The sequence below is a fragment of the Haliotis cracherodii genome, unplaced genomic scaffold (assembly GCF_022045235.1).
Source record: "Haliotis cracherodii isolate W230 unplaced genomic scaffold, xgHalCrac1.p SCAF_17, whole genome shotgun sequence".
NCBI lineage: Eukaryota > Metazoa > Mollusca > Gastropoda > Lepetellida > Haliotidae > Haliotis > Haliotis cracherodii.
In genome coordinates this window covers 8,815,966-8,838,045 of record NW_027266272.1, presented here as the reverse complement: position 1 = coordinate 8,838,045, position 22,080 = coordinate 8,815,966, and the positions used below count along the sequence as shown (strand labels likewise).

Here is a 22,080-nt window from a genome sequence, read left to right as displayed (position 1 = left end):
GTTGACGATGTTGTCGACTCAATATGATGCGTAGAACAGGACGTCTTTCTCGTAGATCTGCTGCTTTTAAACGGTTTCGTACGGTCCAGTCGGAGATTCTGCACAGTCTGGGTATTTGGGATGCGGTTGAGGTGGCTGTGGTCGTCCTTTCACGTAGGTGGCGCCGTCGGATGTAGCTATCTTAGGCGGGGGTGGTTACTCTTGGTCGTACCGACCTTGGCCGATCACGTGTTGCCCGATGCTGTTAAAACCGATCCCATAGCCCATGTAATGGTGCTGGACGCTACATTGAAAACCCTGGCTACAGCTGATCGGGATTCCCCTGCCTGCAAGCGGCCTATGACGTTGTTTCTTTGCACTTCTGCTAAACTTGGCATGTTGTGGAACTGTCACTGTTTGATTGACGCATATGTCAGGCAATCAAAAACCCTGCACTTTAATACCGTTCATAGTGCTGCTGCATGTGCAGTGCGTGCAGCTCCATGGCCCTTTTGTTAATGCACTGGGTGCGTTTGTCCGAATCGCACGTGTTTCCCGACTATTGGTTTGCATGTCCTTGTCGTGATCATTTTGATCCGGGAAATTTGTCACCGACACTATAACACATTCCATCTCTTAATTTTGCACCTCTTGGTCCGCTAATTTTGCTTTTATGGCCAAAGATATTCGTATTGCGTTTCTTTTTTTGAAGAGTATATTTCAATCATACGATGGCGTGTCAGCTTAATGTGGGAGAAAATCCCAAAGCAATGCAAGCCTCAGACGTTTACTACTTTGGGGAAACCCACGATCACGGGAATGGTGCTGACATACCTAGAAAAATTATCAAGACTGAGGTTTCATAGTTTCCTGGCAGGTCTAAGGGAGGGAACCCTACACTGTCCCTAGCTCATTTATGTGCAGATCGCAGTGATAAAGCATCCTTTTCTCCAGTGCCCGAATTTTCTCAAGTTGAGATCTGACAAAGCTCCCATGACGTCAGGACAAAGGATTTGGTTGGTTGGTTTGTTGTTTAACGCCGCACTCAGCAATATTCCAGCTATATCAAGGCGGACTGTAAATAATCGAGTCTGGACCAGACAATCCAGTGATTGATATCATGAGCATCGATCCACGCAATCTGGATCGATGACATGTATCAACCAAGTCAGCGAGTCTGACCACCCGATCACGTTAGTCGCCTTTTACGACAAGCATAGTCACCTTTTACGGCAAGCATGGGTTGCTGAAGACCTATTCTAACCCAGATCTTCACGGGTTCAGGACAAAGGTGGTGACGTCAGGTGGACATCAGCCAATGCGAGGGGAAGCTTCTATAAATTGTTGGTACAAGCCAGATATTATAGCATTTAGACCAGCACATATGATTTGTGCATCTCAGAAGCATACACGGGAAGTACCCGAATGGAGAATAATTATGGCCGCGCTATGCTAGAAATATATTCACCCACTCGTGCCAAGCACACCGAGTTCAAACGCTTTAACCACGCCAAGTTCTACCGCTATAAGCACACAGTTCTACCGCTTTAAAACACCGAGTTCTCCCGCTTTAAGCACACCGAGTTCTATCGCTTTAAGCAGAGTAAGTTATACTGTGTTAAGCACACCGAGTTCCACCGCTTAAAGCACACTAAGTTCTACAGCTTTAAGCACACATTTCTACCGCTTTGAGCACATTATTGTTCTACCGCTTTTAGCACTATGTCACGTGACTGATGTAACTAAGAAATACAAACAACTATAACAGGGGTCAAGGTGATGTATATTAACTGTAATTAACAGGTCAAGCGGTGGTGGTGGTCGGGCAGTAGGGACACCCGGGACAGTCGCGGCCGGCGACATGCATGGTGGACGTCTTGTAAGGCACGTCGCATGACGCGGGCTGTTTACACATCACCATTGGGCACATGTTGATATGGACCAGACCCCCTGTTGGCTGCAGCTGTTTTTTCTTCAGAATTATCTAAAATACAAAAAAATTACATGTGAGTGAGTGAGTGAGTGAGTTGGGTTTAACCGCTTTGGGCAGCATTTCACCATGCCACGGTGTGTCAACTGCACGTCGGAAGTTCAGCGGATCCTGGTGCGGCTATGGGACAGAACGCCGTAGACTTCTCTCTTGCAATGCATAGAATAGTAAGTGAGTGTGGTTTTACGCCGTGTTTAGCAATATTCTTGCAGCATCACCGCAGGGGGACACCAGAAATGGGCTTCACACATTGCACCCATGTGGGGAATCAAACCCGGGCTTTCGGCGTGACTGGCAAACGCTTTAAACACTAGGCTACACCGCCGCCCCTGTCCGGGAATTCGAACTGCCATCATGGGTTTCTTGCGCAACTCTCTACAACTAATTGCGGCGCCTTATATCAACATATTTTGGCGTTGATGTTTTCACACTTGCGAAAGCGTGAAAACTCTTTAACGTGATTCAGTTACTTGGTAAATTACAAAAGCTTACAGACAACATTTATAAAGCTAGATTTACATATCGGAATTGTGAACACATCCATGCATCCTATCTGTAGTAATAATTAGTATCTCTATTCGTAAGTTTGTCAGGATTACTTTTCGTCTTTGTCAGCTAATTACTTTCAGGGGCTAGCGATGCTGAAGAGCTATTGGTTCGCCTGGCCAGTGATGTAGCCTAGTGGCTAAAGCGTGCGCTCGTCTCGCCGAATACATGGGTCCGATTCTCCAACATGAGTACAATGTATGAAGCCGAAATCCGGTGTCCGCTGAGTGAGCACTCACTCACTCACTCACCGATCCACCCACTCACTCACTCACTCATCCACCCACCCTAAGACTCACTCACTCACTCACTCACTCACTCACTCACTCACTCACTCACCCACTCACTCACCGATCCATCAGGGTGCCCTCCGGTCGGGCACGAGGGACATCCTGTGCAGTTGAGGCCGTTGACCATGAAGTGGCTGTAGGTGTAGGGGACGCTGCATTGTCCGGGGTTCATGCACATATACATGGGGCACATGTGGAACTGGATGGCGTGTATTGTGGGCAGCTGAGTGACGGGGGCCTGTGGGCATAAATAAACCGAGTCTAATAATGCGGCGTTACATAAATAATACAATAATATGTGAATTTGTACAGCGCCAAATTCATCAGAACGTCAACATCTTTCAATGGATCAGTTTGCATCCAATTTTCATTCACAGCATATTTGGCTGAAGTATTGCCGAATGTACGGTTCGAATGTCAGTCGCCCCATTTGTCAGACGCCCCGATTGTCAGGCAGGTCAGTTGTGCGTATAATCCCACGTGTTGTATATGTAACGTTTCCATGCTCGTGTAAACGGCAGTCTCCCACATCAGTACCCCAACCTCTTCAGATTTGTAGAACTGGCACAAGGGATTGAGAAGTCACAAGATGCTAAGCTGACCCAGACTTACTTTGATGCTGCTCCCCCACCCAGGATGAAGCTGTTACAGAGAGTCTGACGGAGACTGCTGCGGTCTGAAGGAGAAGTTGTGCACTGGGCAGAAGACTCCTTAAATTCTTAGATGCAGTTGGACATTTGCTAAAGTGGGTGAGTGAGTATGGTTTTAAGCCGCTTTTAGCAATATTCCAGCAATATCACGGCGGGGGACACCAGAAATTGGCTTCACACATTGTACCCATGTCGGGAATCGAACCCGTGTTTTTGGCTTGACGTGCGAACGCTTTAACCACTAAGCTACCCGACCGCCCCTCATTTGCTAAAGCTTTGTTGAGCAATGATATTTTGGTCCTCTGTCATTTGTGTAGGACTGTTCCACATTACACAAAGGTAAACAGCTAACAATTACTAGACTAGGTGTACTCAAGCTTACCTAATCCCAGTATAAGCCGTCTGACAATTGGGAGGTTGCCATTTTAACTCTCAGTCGTATGTTGAACTAGAAAGTCAGTCACAAGTTTCTGAATCTTGTCAGTATGGAATAGAGAGGTGAGATTAAACGGGGTTTAAAGTCGCGTTCAAGATTATTGCGCTTATATAGCGACGTGCATGTACGCGTGTGTGTGTGTGTGTGTGTGTGTGTGTGTGTGTGTGTGTGTGTGTGTGTGCTTGTACTAGTCCGGACTGATGCTGATTTATAGTGCTAGCACACTGAGATACCATGCCGCAGTTTAACATGAATACCCCTCTCAGACACAGTATACTGACTCCGAACCGACCAGTCCTTGTTTTAGCTCCGTTTGTCGAGCGTCAGACAGGGTAACAACAAGTACCATCATTTAACGTCTTTTGGTATGACGCGGCTGGGGATCGAACACCGGACCTCCGGGTGGACGCTCTACCACTAGGCCACGGAGGCGGATGGAATACTGAAGAGAATGTCGTGAATAACGACGATAAGGGGGTTAACTAGATAGTTTGGGGCAACTGTGTTGGCGTACATCTTCTGGGTCCATGGAGCACTGGTCACAGCCGCGACATCTCACGCCGTCATGGTCGTAGTAGGTGGGAATGGTCTTCTTGCAGAACCCCACGAAAGGACATGGCAGAACGGGGCACTGTAGAAGAGACAAACAATGACACGGTAACTATAAATAGAATTCATACATTACTGAGATGAAGCACAGTGCAAAATATGCATCTTAGGTGGTAAGGTTTGGTGAAATTGGGTGTAATGTCGCGTTCAAGATTATTGAACTTGTATTTTGCACAGTCCTTTTTTTATTCTCTTCATGCTGGGCGCCAGGCAGAGTAACAACAAGTACCATCTTTTAACGTCTTTTGGTATGACGCGGCCGAGGATCGACCCCCTACCTCCCGCTCTCCGGGCTGACGCTCTATCTACTTGACTACGGAGGTATTCAACTTAAGATTGTAATTTGAAAACATGTTAGTTTAGGCTAAGGGTATAATGGCCATGGGCAGTGCATCCAACTTTGCAGAGTTGCGCCCCTTAGCCGTGTCAGGATTGCTTGTCTTGATTCGTCCCGATTTTGACCCTTGGTCTGTCAGCACCAGGTCGTGATCGTGAGTTTCAGCAAAATGGTAACATCTAAGACCTGAACCACTTCAGACTTTTCTCCCACATAAAACTCACTGTGGTATAACTGCAGTACTGTTAACCGGCGGCACTAGAGAGCTCTAAGTGGCGTCATTTGTGATGGATGTGTTCATGCTGTTAAATATTTGTATTTACAAAACTAATAAACAACTGTATCCTGTTCATCTCTTGGAGTCCCCATTCTGCTTAGTAATACTTGAATGACGTCGCTCTACTTTCGACCCGTGAAGATCCGGGTTAGAATAGGTCTTCAGCAACCCATGCTTGCCGTAAAAGGCGACTATGCTTGTCGTAGGAGGCTACTAACGGGATCGGGTGGTCAGGCTCGCTGACTTTGTTGAAGTCATGGTATCCCAATTTCGTGGTTCGATGCGCATGGTGTCAATCAGTTGATTGTCTGGTCCAGACTCGTTTATTTACAGACCGCCATTATATAGCTGAACTATTGCTGAGTGCGGCTTTAAACAACAAACAAACAAACAAACAAACAAACGCTCTACTTACCGTGACATCTGCTGTACCTGAAGGAAAATGAATAAGTGAGTTTTATTCAAATCCCCGTTAGTAACATGTAATTTTGGATTAAATAAATGGTCCATGTTCGCACCATTCGTGACCAACTGTTGTCATTCCGAGTAATGAAGAATTTATTCGATCCGTGAAGATCCGGGTAAGAATTGGTCTAACCCATGCTTATAAGAGGAGACGATGGGATCGGGTGGTCAGGCCCGGTGACTTGTTAGATGCATGTCACTGTATCCCAGTTGCGTTTATCAATGCTCATGTATCAATCATCGGATTCTCTGGTCCAGACTCAGTTAATTACAGACCGCCGTCATATAGCTGGAATATTGCTGAGTGCGGCGTTAAACAAACAAAACAACAACGAAGTTCATCAGGCCATTGCAGGTTTTATTTTATGTACGCTTCTTTTAACCTCTGACTAAAATTCCCCAAACGCGCGTAAAATCGGAAGGAATCACCCAAAACATGGCTCCAACAGACTAAAAAATCATTCGTCACCACCCCTTTCCGTAACCTGCTATTCGGCTTCATCCGTCACCACTCGCCCCTTTCCGTAATCTGCAAGAAAGCTTGTCCCGGAATAACACGAGTTGGTCACGAATGATTCGGCTTGTCCCGGAATAATACGAGTTGGTCACGAATGACTAAAAAACCTCAACACCAGAGAACAACCAGTCTCGAATATCTCCCGAAACAGATTCCATGGCGCGTAAAAGGCCAAATAGCAGTGAAAATGATCTGATTGGACCACTGAAAATCAGTGACATACCAGGTGTTCGCGAAAAGGATGAGCATGTCCTGCCCTACTGATAGCACCCGTCACTCGCAATAATTTGCATAAACACGTAATGGGAGTGTTTGCCTGTGCCTGATGCTTGTTGATAGCCCATCTGTAAGCCATAACATTTAACAAACGGGAATCTATTTATCTGTGAAAAAATGTCATTGTCAGATAAAACTGTCATAAACCAGAACAAAGTATGAATATCTCCCCACCCACACAAGGAAACGTGTTGCTTGATGTGGCCAGTTATTCTGAATCGTAACAGATGACTCGGCTGACAAAAGTTTACTAATTGTTGTCATATGATCGAATGACCCTCCCAATTTCGACATTTTTTTCATAACAACCTTAAAAAGACAAAATACTTTATTATATAAGATAACTATGCGATCAATCGCAAAGAACAATGAAGAACGAAGCGTTGTATATTTAAGAAATAAACCAGTGGGAGTTGTTTATCGCACAATGAAGCACTGCAGGGAGAATAAACCATGAGGGGCGCATCTCCCTGTACAGAATCCAACCGCGGCAATGTCGGACAAGTCAATTTTATGAACAGGGGGTTTAAATTTGGTCTTTCCCGCATACTCTCACAATTTTCACGTCGATTATCTGTACCTTTTCTCCCAATACCGATTGTCATAGCTCTCCTACGCTTGGAAGCGTTCGTGCGGTCATTACGTTTACCTACGTTGCCCAGCAACATCTATGGGGAACACTTACTAGACACTTCCCTTAAAAATTAAAAATAACGCCGTCCAATTTACCACGTCATCAACTTTGAATTTCCAGAAAAACGCCCCTCATGGCTTATTCTCCCTGCAGCGTAGGATAAACAACTCTCAACGTTTATTTCTAGAAAAAAATGTCCACATTTTTCCTGACCCTCCTCCAGTGTTTTTTTTTTATGACACCCAACCACCCCTAGAGACCTCCATGATTTTAGGTGACCTTCCCCTGATTCCCCCTGACCCCCCCCCCCCCCCCCCCCGTTATAACTGGTCGAATGATGCAGGACGAGTGGTGTTATATCGGGGAAGGCGGTGTACGAGATATCGTACACTTTGCTTTCTGTATTCAGCTAAAAAAATCCCACGAGACAGGCGGAAGTCTCACATATGTTCATAAAGCTAAATTGTAAACTGACGTCACTAAAAAAACGGATGCATGTTTCAAATAAGTCTGGCGTTAAAACAAGAACATGTGCTTAAAGGATAACATTTAGAACACAGCAGTCATGACTACTGGTGGTTGATAGTATGAGCAGAGCCGGGGAACGCTGACATGAAATCGCCCAAGTCACCGAGCCTGACCATTTGGACGCCTCGTACGTCCAGTATTGGCTGCTGGGGGCGAATATTAGCTTGGAATCACCACGGGGAAGTCAGTACTGAGAAAAGACCGCGTAACGGATAACACTCTTCTCACACCCTTAAACTGTTTCTCCGCAGGAGATAAAAGATATATACAGATATTTTTATAATACCCGTTAATCCAAATGGAAAAATTCGCAATAAAAAATGTATGCAGATTTTAATTTTTTTTTTTAATTAAACGAATCCGGGCTCGTTATGAGAACTTTATGTTTGACTTTGGCCACATTCATACACCTCACTGAGAGTATCCGCACTATGGCGAGGTTTCACTGTATTTCGAATAGGTCGATTAAAGAAAGCATTTTTTATTCGTTTTATAAAACGAGAAAATTTTAGGTATGTATTTGAGAGGATACATGCCCACGGGAATATTAGGATATGGGAATAGGTAGTATAACATATATTTTTCAGTGGAATGACCGTCTGTATAAGCACCGGCGGTACATCCAACATACGACCCTTGAACGATGTCGGCAGTTTAAAGGGGCACGAGGATATGAGGGGATGGGGAACGCTGATTCGAAGAATTATTTGTTGTACTTGATTTAACGAAGGTTGGCGGTAACTGGAGAATACAGAGGAGTATTTGGGCACTCACCGACAGCGACACAGGCAGCGGATATAACAAGGAGCAACAGCATGGCGAGTGTTTAAATTACTGGACAATGGATCAAGGTATTAATAAGATACAACAGGTGCACTTTGATGTGAGCCGCCAGGTGTGCTTAGTAGGTCAGAAAACACACCTTCGGTTTAGATAGCTCCACGAAGCACGTTCACTACCTGGTATGTAGAATACCGTTCCCACTTGCAATAAGAGCGTGTCGAGTCCCACAATCCGGACAGTCTTGGTGTGAGGGCATTCTGATGACCGTTTCTTTGAGAGTGCGTGAGTGAGTGGGTATGGTTTTACGCCGCTTTTAGCAATATTCCAGCAATATCACAGAAATGGGCTTCACACATTGTACCCACGACAGGAATCGAACCCGGGTCTTCGGCTTGACGAGCGAACGCTTTAACCACTAGGCTACCCGACCGCCCCGTTTCTTTGAGAAAAGGCGTTTAAATGAACAAAGCTCACTATTGCTACATTAATATCGCACACATTCTTCTTCTTCGTCTTCATAAACATTATCATTAATATTCCTGAGTGGCGCAGTCGCCTAAGGCGCAGCAATTCGCTGCTCAGAGTTGCACCCCTTGGGCTCGCCAGAATCCTATGATTGTGTGTTAGCATCTCGGTTCGCCCCGAGGTTTGTCAGGTCATGTTTCTAGGTATGTCAGCACCATATCCGTGTCTATGGGTTGCACAAAAGTACCAATTCAGTGACTGACTGACATATTTCTGTCAATTCAGGACCATATTTTTTTATCTCAAATGTGTCTGGCGCTCGGCATTAAGGGCTAAAACAAGTACTGGTCGGCGCTCGGAGTCAGTATACTGTGTCTGAGTAGGGTATTCATGTTAAACTGCGGCATGGTATCTCAGTGTGCTAGCACTATAAATCGGCATCAGTCCGGACTAGTACAAGCAGCCACACACACACACACACACACACGTACACACGTCGCTATATAAGTGCAATAATCTTGGACGCAACGTTAAACCAAATTTCACCTCACCTATCTCAAATGTCGTACGACAAATACAATATGTGCCAGCCTTATCCTTTTCACAGTTTAATCTCCTACTAAAATCTTATTACTCCGGACCTCTGTCTAAACCGCACGAAACTTTCCCTCCAACAGAAGTCCAGTCCAGGCGACTTTCACTGTATATGCGTTCTTATACTAAAATATAGTCTGGGACAACCTTTTTAAAAATGTCCCTTGGACACACCAGAAACCTATGGTCGTGGGTTCGAATCCCTGTTCCCATGTTTCTAGGTTTGTCAGCATCATACCTGTGCTCGTGGGTTTCACCGAAGTGGTAAATGTCTGAGACCTGCATCACTTCATGCTTTCCTTGAAGCTGACACGCCGTGATATGACTGTTTAAAGCGACCTGAAACCCAACTCATTCATAGCTCAAATATAGAAGTGTATTTCCCTGATAGTTACAGGAAGCCATCCTACCGTGACGGTGTTGACGACCTCCCTTCCATCGCCAAACAGTCTACGACCACGCTGACTACCCAGCGCTCCGCATTAAGAGGATAAAACAATGATTGGTCAGCTCAGAGTCTGAGTCAGTGTCTGAATGGGGGTTCATTTAAACCTAGGGTTTGTATCTCACAAGACAAGCACTGAAAAACGGACATTAAAACACTGTCGGATAAATAAAACAAATAAATAAATAAAACGGTAGCTAAAAATGTAAAAAACAAAGAAATGGTATCATAGATGTGTTTTGGACCTTATGTTTGAGGTGTTTCGGCGACTTTTTTCCAGCTTAGTAACTTTTTGATACCGTTTGTAATTTTTTTTTTATCAAATCCAATGTTTGCCCGGCAGTTTAGTATATGCAGTATTTGTGTGCAAACTGCTGCATAAGTGAAAATTCGGGTTAGAATAGGTCTTCAGCAACCCATGCTTGCCCTAAGAGGCGACTATCCTTGTCGTAAGAGGCGACTAACGGGATCGGGTGGTGATGCTCGCTGACATGGTTGATGCACGTCATCGTATCCCACTGCATACATTGATGCTCATGATGTCAAACACTGGATTGTCTTGTCGAGATTAGAATATATACAGGCCACTGTCATATATATATATGACTAAAAACATTGGCGGGTGAAGCGTTAAGCAAGAGTGAGTGAGTGAGTTGGGTTTAACGCCGCTTTTAACAGTATTCCAGTTATATCACGGTGTGTCTGCTTAATGTGGGAGGAAAGCCCGAAGTGATGCAGGTCTTAGACGTTTACCACTTCGGTGAAACGCACGAGCACGGGTATGGTGCTGACAAATCTAGAAACATAATCGGGGCGAACCGGGATTCGAACCCACAATCATAGGTTTCTGGCGTGCCCAAGGGACGCAACTCTGCACAGCGAATCGCGGCGCCTTAGACGACTGGGCCACCAGTGCCCCCAGTTAAGCAAGAAACACAACATAAGTAAAATAATTTTGAACGCCACCTCAAAACCCATTTCATCTCACCCAGGTCACGCTTGACACTGATTCCCTGGTCGTGGGTTCGAATCCTAGTTTCCCCTGATAACGATCCCCGGATGGTGTACGTCTACCACGGGTGCAGTTATCATAAGCTGCAACACTTTCATAAAACCGAAATACTCTTTAAGGCGACGTTAAACCCAACACACCCTGTCGCTCTCTGTACAGGGCCGCTTCCGTGGGTTCGATCTCCAACCGCGTGATAACAAAATACGTTCAAAGATGGTACTTGTTGTTACCCTGCCTGGTGCATCCGTGTTAAACTGCGGCATGAAATCTCAGAGGGCTAGCACCATAAAATAGGCCTTAGTCCGGACTACAAGCATCCACACAAACACGCATGCGCGTCGCTATGTAAATGCAATAACCTTGAACGCGACGTTAAACCCCATTTCACTTCATACCTCACCCACTCCAATCAGGACAATGTGTAATTGTTTTTGAAGCCCCTCAAATCCTCCTCCAACCCTCTAACCACCCCCACCACCCCTCCCCCCCCCCACCCCAGCCCACCCCAACACACACACAACCGATTTAGCTGCGTCATGTAATGAGAGCGAATTGCAATATCTTCAGTTGAAATCGGGGCGGTCGGGTAGCCTAGTGGTTAAAGCGTTCGCTCGTCACGCCGAAGACCCGGGTTCGATTCCCGACATGGGTACAATGTGTGAAGCTAATTTCTGGTGCCCCCCGCCGCGATATTGCTGGAATGTTGCTAAAAGCGGCGTAAAACCATACTCACTCACTCACTCAGTTGAAATCCTCAACTTCAACGCACATTCTTTGCCTCAAGGACTGAAGATGCGCACAGTCATAGGGATATTTCAACAATGCATGATTGCAATCGGAGATGGTTCATACGTGACATCTCTCCACGTTCCAGGCAGTGCATTGAGGCACCGGACTATTTCGAGACATCAACTTGTTTGTATCTAATTTAGTAACCCGGAAGTTAAAGAAGACAATGAGATTGCACCAAAATTATTTCGATAACAATCATGCTGAATATATATAGACCAAGAAATATATTCACGATTGATATACAATGTAGACAGGCATTTGGCTACTTATCGTGTAATGGACGTTTTTCCCTCCTACAAACTACCCTTTTTCGTCATTTGCATACAAGAATAACTTCAGACACGAAGATTTATAAGAATGGTTGGTTTAACAGCTGGGAGTTAGGATGGAGGGTTCGGGAAAACAAACTAGACACTGTCTGCTGAAATCAGCGCATATACAGTGAACCTGTTTGCAGTCAGATCGCACCCCAAGGCGCATGCGCAACATTTTTCATTCACAACTTCTCACGGCCCGGATAGCTAGAAAAATATTACTACGCGCATGGCATGTCACGCAGTTCTGGATCCAATTCCTCCGCAAATGAATAAGGGCCACGTCTCGGCAAAAGTCCAAAGTCTGGCGTTCCGATTCTGTGGGTGTCTTCAGTCAGACTAGCTTCTCCACATCAAACGGAGATCCCGTTAGTTGTCTTATCTTTCCTTTGAGTGCGGGCACACCGCCCCCCATCTTCATTTCAAGCCTCGTTCTGTAATGGAGGATTGTTTAACGGGTGCAATTTACCAATTTGAGACACGACTAAAAACCCGTCTGTTGTTGAGACTAGGTTCCTTCTGTGCCAAGTAAACATGCTTCAGTGTACTTTAGGAAAGATATTTGCCACAGTTAAATTAAAGTGTAACATCTTGTGTCATATGTTTGTTTGTTGTTTAAAACCGCACTCAGCAATATTCCAGCTATATGAGGGCGGTCTGTAAAAAATCGAGTCTGGACCTGACAATCCAGTGATTGACATCATGAGCACCGATCCACGTAATTAAGATCGATGACATGCATCAACCAAGCATGGGTTGCTGAAGACCTATTCTCCAACTCATCACTGGATTGTCTGGTCGAGACTCGATTACTTACAGACCGCTGTCATGTAGTTGGAATATTGCTGAGTGCGGCGTTAAACAACAATTAAACAAACAAACAATAAATACCACACTACACCACACTAACCACTTCACCACACAACACCACACTAACCAGTTCACCACACAACACCACAATAACCACTTCACCACACTACACCACACCAACCACTTCACCACACTAACCACTTCAACACACTAGACCACACTAACAACTTCACCAAACAACACCACACTAACAACTTCACCAAACAACACCACACTAACCACTTCACCACACTAACCACACCAACCACACTACACCACACTAACAACTTCACCACACAACACCACACTAACCACTTCACCACACAACACCACACTAACAACTTCACCAAACAACACCACACTAACCAGTTCACCACACTAACCACACCAACCACACTACACCACACTAACAACTTCACCACACAACACCACACTAACCACTTCACCACACAACACCACACTAACAACTTCACCAAACAACACCACACTAACCACTTCACCACACTTCACCACACTAACAACTTCACCACACTACACCACACTAACCACTTCACCACACTTCACCACACTAACAACTTCACCACACAACACCACACTAACAACTTCACCACACAACACCACACTACACCAAACTAACCGCTTCACCACACTACACCACACTAACAACTTCACCACACAACACCACACTAACAACTTCACCACACAACACCACACTAACAACTTCACCAAACAACACCACACTAACAACTTCACCACACAACACCACACTAACAACTTCACCACACAACACCACACTAACAACTTCACCACACTACACCAAACTAACCACTTCACCACACTAAACACTTCACCTTACTACACCACACTAACCACACTAACCACTTCACCACACTACACCACACTAACCACTTCACCACACAACACCAAACTAACCACTTCACCACACTAAACCACACTAACCGCTTCACCACACTACATCACACTTACCGCTTCACCACACTACACCACACTAACAGCTTCACCACACAACACCACACTAACCACTTCACCACACTACACCACACTACACCAAACTAACCGCTTCACCACACTAAACACTTCACCTTACTACACCACACTAACCACACTAACCACTTCACCACACTACACCACACTAACAACTTCACCACACTATACCACACTAACAACTTCACCACACAACACCACACTAACAACTTCACCACACAACACCACACTAACCACTTCACCACACTACACCACACTACACCAAACTAACCGCTTCACCACACTAAACACTTCACCTTACTACACCACACTAACCACACTAACCACTTCACCACACTACACCACACTAACAACTTCACCACACTATACCACACTAACAACTTCACCACACTACACCACACTAACAACTTCACCACACTACACCACACTACACCAAACTAACCGCTTCACCACACTAAACACTTCACCTTACTACACCACACTAACCACACTAACCACTTCACCACACTACACCACACTAACAACTTCACCACACTACACCACACTAACAACTTCACCACACTACACCACACTAACAACTTCACCACACTACACCACACTAACAACTTCACCACACAACACCACACTAACCACTTCACCACACTACACCACACTAACAACTTCACCACACTACACCACACTAACAACTTCACCACACTACACCACACTAACAACTACACCACACTAACCACACTAACAACTTCACCACACTACACCACACTAACAACTTCACCACACTACACCACACTAACAACTTCACCACACAACACCACACTAACCACTTCACCACACTACACCACACTACACCAAACTAACCGCTTCACCACACTACACCACACTAACAACTTCACCACACTACACCACACTAACAACTTCACCACACTACACCACACTACACCACACAACACCACACTAACAACTTCACCACACAACACCACACTAACCACTTCACCACACTACACCACACTACACCAAACTAACCGCTTCACCACACTACACCACACTAACAACTTCACCACACTATACCACACTAACAACTTCACCACACTACACCACACTAACAACTTCACCACACTACACCACACTACACCAAACTAACCGCTTCACCACACTACACCACACTAACAACTTCACCACACTACACCACACTACACCAAACTAACCGCTTCACCACACTACACCACACTAACAACTTCACCACACAACACCACACTAACAACTTCACCACACAACACCACACTAACCACTTCACCACACTACACCACACTACACCAAACTAACCGCTTCACCACACTACACCACACTAACAACTTCACCACACAACACCACACTAACAACTTCACCACACAACACCACACTAACAACTTCACCACACTACACCACACTACACCAAACTAACCAGTTCACCACACTACACCAAACTAACCACTTCACCACACTAAACACTTCACCTTACTACACCAGACTAACCACACTAACCACTTCACCACACTACACCACACTAACCATTTCACCACACAACACCACAATAACCACTTCACCACACTACACAAAACTAACCACTTCACCACACTACATCAAATTACATCACACTAACCGCTTCACCACACTACACCACACTAACCGCTTCACCACACTACATCACACTAACCGCTTCACCACACAACACCACACTAACCAGTTCACCACACTACACCACACTAACCACTTCACCACACTACGCCAAACTAACCACTTCACCACACTGCTCCAAATTACATGACACTAACCGCTTCACCACACTACACCACACTAACCGCTTAACCACACTACACCACACTAACCGCTTCACCACACTACACCACACTAACAGCTTCACCACACAACACCACACTAACCACTTCACCACACTACACCACACTAACCACTTCACCACACTACACCAAACTAACCACTTCACCACACTGCTCCAAATTACATGACACTAACCGCTTCACCACACTACACCACACTAACCACTTCACCACACTACATCACACTAACCACTTCACCACACAACACCACACTAACAACTTCACTACACTAACCAAACTAACCACTTCACCACACAACACCACACTAACAACTTCACCACACAACACCACACTAACCACTTCACCACACTACACCACACAACACCAAACTAACCACTTCACCACACTAAACACTTCACCTTACTACACCACACTAACCACACTAACCACTTCACCACAGTACACCACACTAACCACTTCACCACACTACACCAAACTAACCACTTCACCACACCACACCACACTAACCACTTCACCACACTACACCAAACTAACCACTTCACCACACTAAACCACACTAACCGCTTCACCACACTACATCACACTTACCGCTTCACCACACTACACCACACTAACAACTTCACCACACAACACCACACTAACAACTTCACCACACAACACCACACTACACCACACTAACCACTTCACCACACTACACCAAACTAACCACTTCACCACACTAAACCACACTAACCGCTTCACCACACTACATCACACTTACCACTTCACCACACTACATCACACTTACCGCTTCACCACACTACACCACACTAACAACTTCACCACACAACACCACACTAACCACTTCACTACACTACACCAAATTACATCACACTAACCGCTTCACTACACTACACCACACTAACCACACTAACCACTTCACCACACTACACCAAACTAACCGCTTCATCACACTAACCACACTAACCACTTCACCACACTACACCAAACTAACCGCTTCATCACATTACACCACACTAACAACTTCACCACACAACACCACACTAACCACTTCACTACACTACACCACACTAACAACTTCACCACACTACATCACACTAACCGCTTCACTACACTACACCACACTACATCACACTGACCACTTCACCACACTACATCACACTAACCACACTTCACCACACTACATCATACTAACCACACTGCACCACACTAACCACTTCACTACACTACACCACACTACATCACACTGACCACTTCACCACACTACATCACACTAACCACACTTCACCACACTACATCACACTAACCACTTCACTACACTACACCACACTACATCACACTAACCACTTCACTACACTACACCACACTACATCACACTAACCACTTCACTACACTACACCACACTACATCACACTAACCACTTCACTACACTACACCACACAACATCACACTAACCACTTCACTACACTACACCACACTAACCTCTTCACTACACTACACCACACTACATCACACTAACCACTTCACTACACTACACCACACTAACCACTTCACTACACTACACCACACTACATCACACTAACCACTTCACTACACTACACCACACTACATCACACTAACCACTTCACTACACTACACCACACTACATCACACTAACCAGTTCACTACACTACACCACACTACATCACACTAACCACTTCACTACACTACACCACACTACATCACACTAACCACACTGCAAGGACACACACTAAGCCTCGCTCTATCAGGACTTGAATGTAGCTGACGGGACACGATATATCAGGGATTGACTGTCGCTGATGGGACACGTTATATCAGAACTTGACTTTCGCTGACGGGACACGTTATATCAGGACTTGACTATAGCTGACGGGACACGTTATATCAGGACTTGGCTGTCGCTGACGGGACACGTTATATCGGGACTTGACTGTGAAGAAGCACTGGGCCTCGCTATATCAGGACTTGACTATAGCTGACGGGACACGTTATATCAGGGATTGACTGTCGCTGACGGGACACGTTATATCGGGACTTGACTGTGAAGAAGCACTGGGCCTCGCTATATCAGGACTTGACTGTTGCTGACGGGACACGTTATATCAGGGATTGACTGTCGCTGACGGGACACGTTATATCGGGACTTGACTGTGAAGAAGCACTGGGCCTCGCTATATCAGGACTTGACTGTTGCTGATGGGACACGTTATATCAGGGATTGACTGTCGCTGACGGGACACGTTATATCAGGACTTGACTTTCGCTGACAGGGCACGTTATATCTGGACTTGACTATAGCTGACAGGACACGTTATATCAGGACTTGACTATAGCTGACAGGACACGTTATATCAGGACTTGACTGTTGCTGAAGGGACACGTTATATCTGAACTTGACTATAGCTGATGGGACACGTTATCTTAGGACTTGACTATAGCTGACGGGACACGTTATATCAGGACTTGACTATAGCTGATGGGACACGTTATATCAGAACTTGACTATAGCTGACGGGAAACGTTATATCAGGACTTGACTATAGCTGACGGGACACGTTATATCGGGACTTGACTGTCGCTGACGGGACACGTTATATCTGGACTTAACTATAGCTGACGGGACACGTTATATCAGGACTTGACTGTCGCTGACGGGACACGTTATATCAGGACTTGACTTTCGCTGACGGGACACGTTATATCTGGACTTGATTGTCGCTGACGGGACACGTTATATCAGGACTTGACTTTCGCTGATGGGACACGTTATGTCTGGACTTGACTATAGCTGACGGGACACATTATATCAGGACTTGACTATAGCTGACGGGACACGTTATATCTGGACTTGACTATAGCTGACGGGACACGTTATATCAGGACTTGACTATAGCTGACAGGACACGTTATATCAGGACTTGACTATAGCTGACGGGACACGTTATATCAGGACTTGACTATAGCTGACGGGACTCATTATATCAGGACCTGACTGTCGCTGATGGGACATGTTATATCAGGACTTGAATTTACCTGACGGGACACGTTATATCTGGACTTGATTGTCGCTGACGGGACACGTTATATCAGGACTTGACTTTCGCTGATGGGACACGTTATGTCTGGACTTGACTATAGCTGACGGGACACATTATATCAGGACTTGACTATAGCTGACGGGACACGTTATATCTGGACTTGACTATAGCTGACGGGACACGTTATATCAGGACTTGACTATAGCTGACAGGACACGTTATATCAGGACTTGACTATAGCTGACGGGACACGTTATATCAGGACTTGACTATAGCTGACGGGACTCATTATATCAGGACCTGACTGTCGCTGATGGGACATGTTATATCAGGACTTGACTTTACCTGACGGGACACGTTATATCTGGACTTGATTGTCGCTGACGGGACACGTTATAACAGGACTTGACTTTCGCTGATGGGACACGTTATGTCTGGACTTGACTATAGCTGACGGGACACATTATATCAGGACTTGACTATAGCTGACGGGACACGTTATATCAGGACTTGACTATAGCTGACGGGACACGTTATATCAGGACCTGACTGTCGCTGATGGGACATGTTATATCAGGACTTGACTATACCTGACGGGACACGTTATATCAGGACTTGACTGTCGCTGACAGGACACGTTATATCAGGAGTTGACTATAGCTGACGGGACACGTTATATCAGGACTTGACTGTCGCTGACGGGACACGTTATATCAGGACTTGGCTGTCGCTGATGGGACACGTTATATCAGGACTTGACTTTCGCTGACAGGACACGTTATTTCTGGACTTGACTATAGCTGACAGGACACGTTATATCAGGAGTTGACTGTCGCTGATGGGATACATTATATCAGGACTTGACTGTCGCTGACGCGACACGGTATATCAGGACTTGACTGTCGCTGACGGGACACGTTATATCAGGACTTGACTGTCGCTGACGGGACACGTTATATCAGGACTTGACTATAGCTGACGGGACACGTTATATCAGGACTTGACTGTCGCTGATGGGACACGTTATATCGGGACTTGACTTTCGCTGATGGGACACGTTATATCAGGACTTGACTGTCGCTGACGGGACACGTTATATCAGGGATTGACTGTAGCTGATGGGACACGTTATATCAGGACTTGACTGTGGCTGACGGGACACGTTATATCAGGACTTGACTGTCGCTGACGGGACACGTTATATCAGGACTTGACTGTCGCTGACGGGACACGTTATATCCAAACTTGAGTAAAGAGGCCGTGGGCCTAGTTTTACAAAACTGTCTTGGCACTATCCACTGAGTTACATTTTTGGACATGTTCTGAGAAGCGTCGTACGACGTCACGCCCTCGTCGACGTGGGAGGGGGATAGGTACCCCAGAGGCTTACGCTCACTCTCGTCACGCCGAATGTCCTTGATCGTGTTCTACAAAGCGATCTTAGCGCCGTGACGTATCGCTGAGCTCGCTTTGTGGAGCTGGGCTTCGTCACAACGAGTATACGCTTTAACCACCCTGGTTCGATTCCCACATGTGTTCAGTGTGTTCATCAGCCAGAATAGTGTTAAGTATGCTGACTCAATCCCCCAGGGATGTCCACAAATGAATGAGATATGCCCTTTTGTAAAACGTAAGGTCTTTTATTACAAATCACGTTAAAGTATTAAGTTGCAACATAACACGATGGCATTCTAAACAAAATCATTACAGTACACGGAAATAAAATATAAAACATCACACATGCTTAATACTGAACGTCTTACTTGAGGTAGAAACAACTACAGATCACTTATAAAATATGAGTGGCCATTGGATTAATAATTACGACTTGCTAAGACGTGGTAGCTCTACCAGACATGATGGCATTGCATGGAGATGGGACAACCGTTAGATAAGATACCGGTTAACATAAATCCTTTTTCTTAATGTCGCATTAAAGCTGGTAGACATATTGGCGACAATGACGATCAGTTTGGCTAGCAACTGTCGAACCATCACTGCCGTAGTTAGTGAGTCACACATTAACATTTCCATATACTTTAGAAGTGATTGGAATAGTGACCATAATGTTTCTGTGCATAATGGCCGCAAAAAGAAAACCTTTGACCTACGGGGGCGTGGTCCGGTAAAATTAGCAGGTCCAGACATTTAGATTTAGGTTATTCATACACCTTTTTGTCTACCAACTCCAATTTTACGATGTAGATAAGTCTAGAACAAAACTTCCACAAACACAATTTCCCAATTTTCACTCAGTGCAATAATTACAACGTTTAGACTACATATCAAACGCGTTTAAGATTATGGAGGATTGCCTCCCTTGAATATCTGCCTGCTTCCACAATAGACGTCAAATAAACTTTAGTCACAATCCATTTACATTTGTTGAAGTTAACATCTCAAAACACACAATGTATGACGTGACCGCGAGTCGTACGATGAATGCGGCGACATTTCATAAGCTCACTGATCTGTGACCAGTTGAGCTTCAAGTATATTTTACCATAACAAATGTCTCCTACAAACGATTTCGGATTTAATATTCAAAATCAGATCTTAGTTCTCGCTTTCGCTAAACAAAGATCTGAGGCTTTACGGGTCACATCATAACGACCTTTCGTGAACTTTGACCGACCACTGAAATGACTAACAAGAAGTCGACATCAGCCAATTAGAAAGCAGCTTTCTCGACTTTACGGCACTAATTTCTACGTGGCGACTTCCATTTCAGACTACCCTTGAAATATATGTTGACACAGTTCTCGATTAATATTTTGAAAACTGAACAAACCAACATTCCGGAAGGTCTAATATATGGTTGTGATTGTATGGCAGTGCTTCCCATGTACTGTGCAACACCTCTTCTGTTCAAATGTTTCTCGAATGGAAGCGAGAGGTAGACGATGATTTTGACGGAATCAGTCGTACGGGCCGTAACTGTCGTTCGGCATACCCCATGTTAACGTTTTCGAGGTTGCATGATTAGAAAACACATTCCGACTGTCACTTTCATGATCTGGTAAGCTGCGCTTTGATTGGTCGGATGAAAGGTCGTTCTGACGTGACCCGTAATGGGATGTCTTCAGATCTTTGTTTAGCGATAGCGAGAACTAAGATCTGATTTTAATGAGATTGGATTCAATATGTCAATAACCCTTTAGTCATACAACATCTCATGACAGGAAAAACGTCTCTTACAGTTTATATATCAATACGCACAACACAAAGAACAGAGCCAAGAAACCCAATCTTGTTAAACGGGCATTTCTTCATCCGATCAAATGACATATTGAAAGCAGATATGATTAAAACGCATTTCCGACAGAAAGGTCCACTTATTTATTTTTCGCAGTAGCGTCTGTGGTCATATGTTTATAAGTTAAGAATGTGCGTGAA

At 45.1% G+C, this 22,080-nt stretch overlaps 1 protein-coding gene across 1 annotated transcript; it reads right to left on the bottom strand.

The window, feature by feature from the left end:
• Positions 1-1,772: 1,772 nt before the first annotated feature.
• Positions 1,773-8,398, bottom strand: LOC139464877 (uncharacterized). Its single transcript, XM_071246444.1, has 5 exons — positions 8,309-8,398; positions 5,530-5,546; positions 4,406-4,522; positions 2,867-3,043; positions 1,773-1,963 (listed from the first exon to the last, which is right to left on the bottom strand). Exons 1-5 carry the CDS (start codon positions 8,349-8,351, stop codon positions 1,784-1,786), a joined length of 534 nt encoding a protein of 177 aa, XP_071102545.1. The 5' UTR covers positions 8,352-8,398; the 3' UTR covers positions 1,773-1,783.
• Between the last annotated feature and the right edge of the window lie 13,682 nt (positions 8,399-22,080).

Bases quoted from the DNA above. Each gene is read 5' to 3' on its own strand.
- LOC139464877 (XM_071246444.1), bottom strand. From the start codon at position 8,351: ATGCTGTTGCTCCTTGTTATATCCGCTGCCTGTGTCGCTGTCG. The intron at 3,044-4,405 runs GTACGCCAACAC...TTATGCCCACAG, and splicing joins GCTCCATGGACCCAGAAGAT to GCCCCCGTCACTCAGCTGCC. The intron at 1,964-2,866 runs GTGAGTGAGTGG...TTTGTATTTTAG, and splicing joins GAGGGCACCCTGATGGATCG to ATAATTCTGAAGAAAAAACA.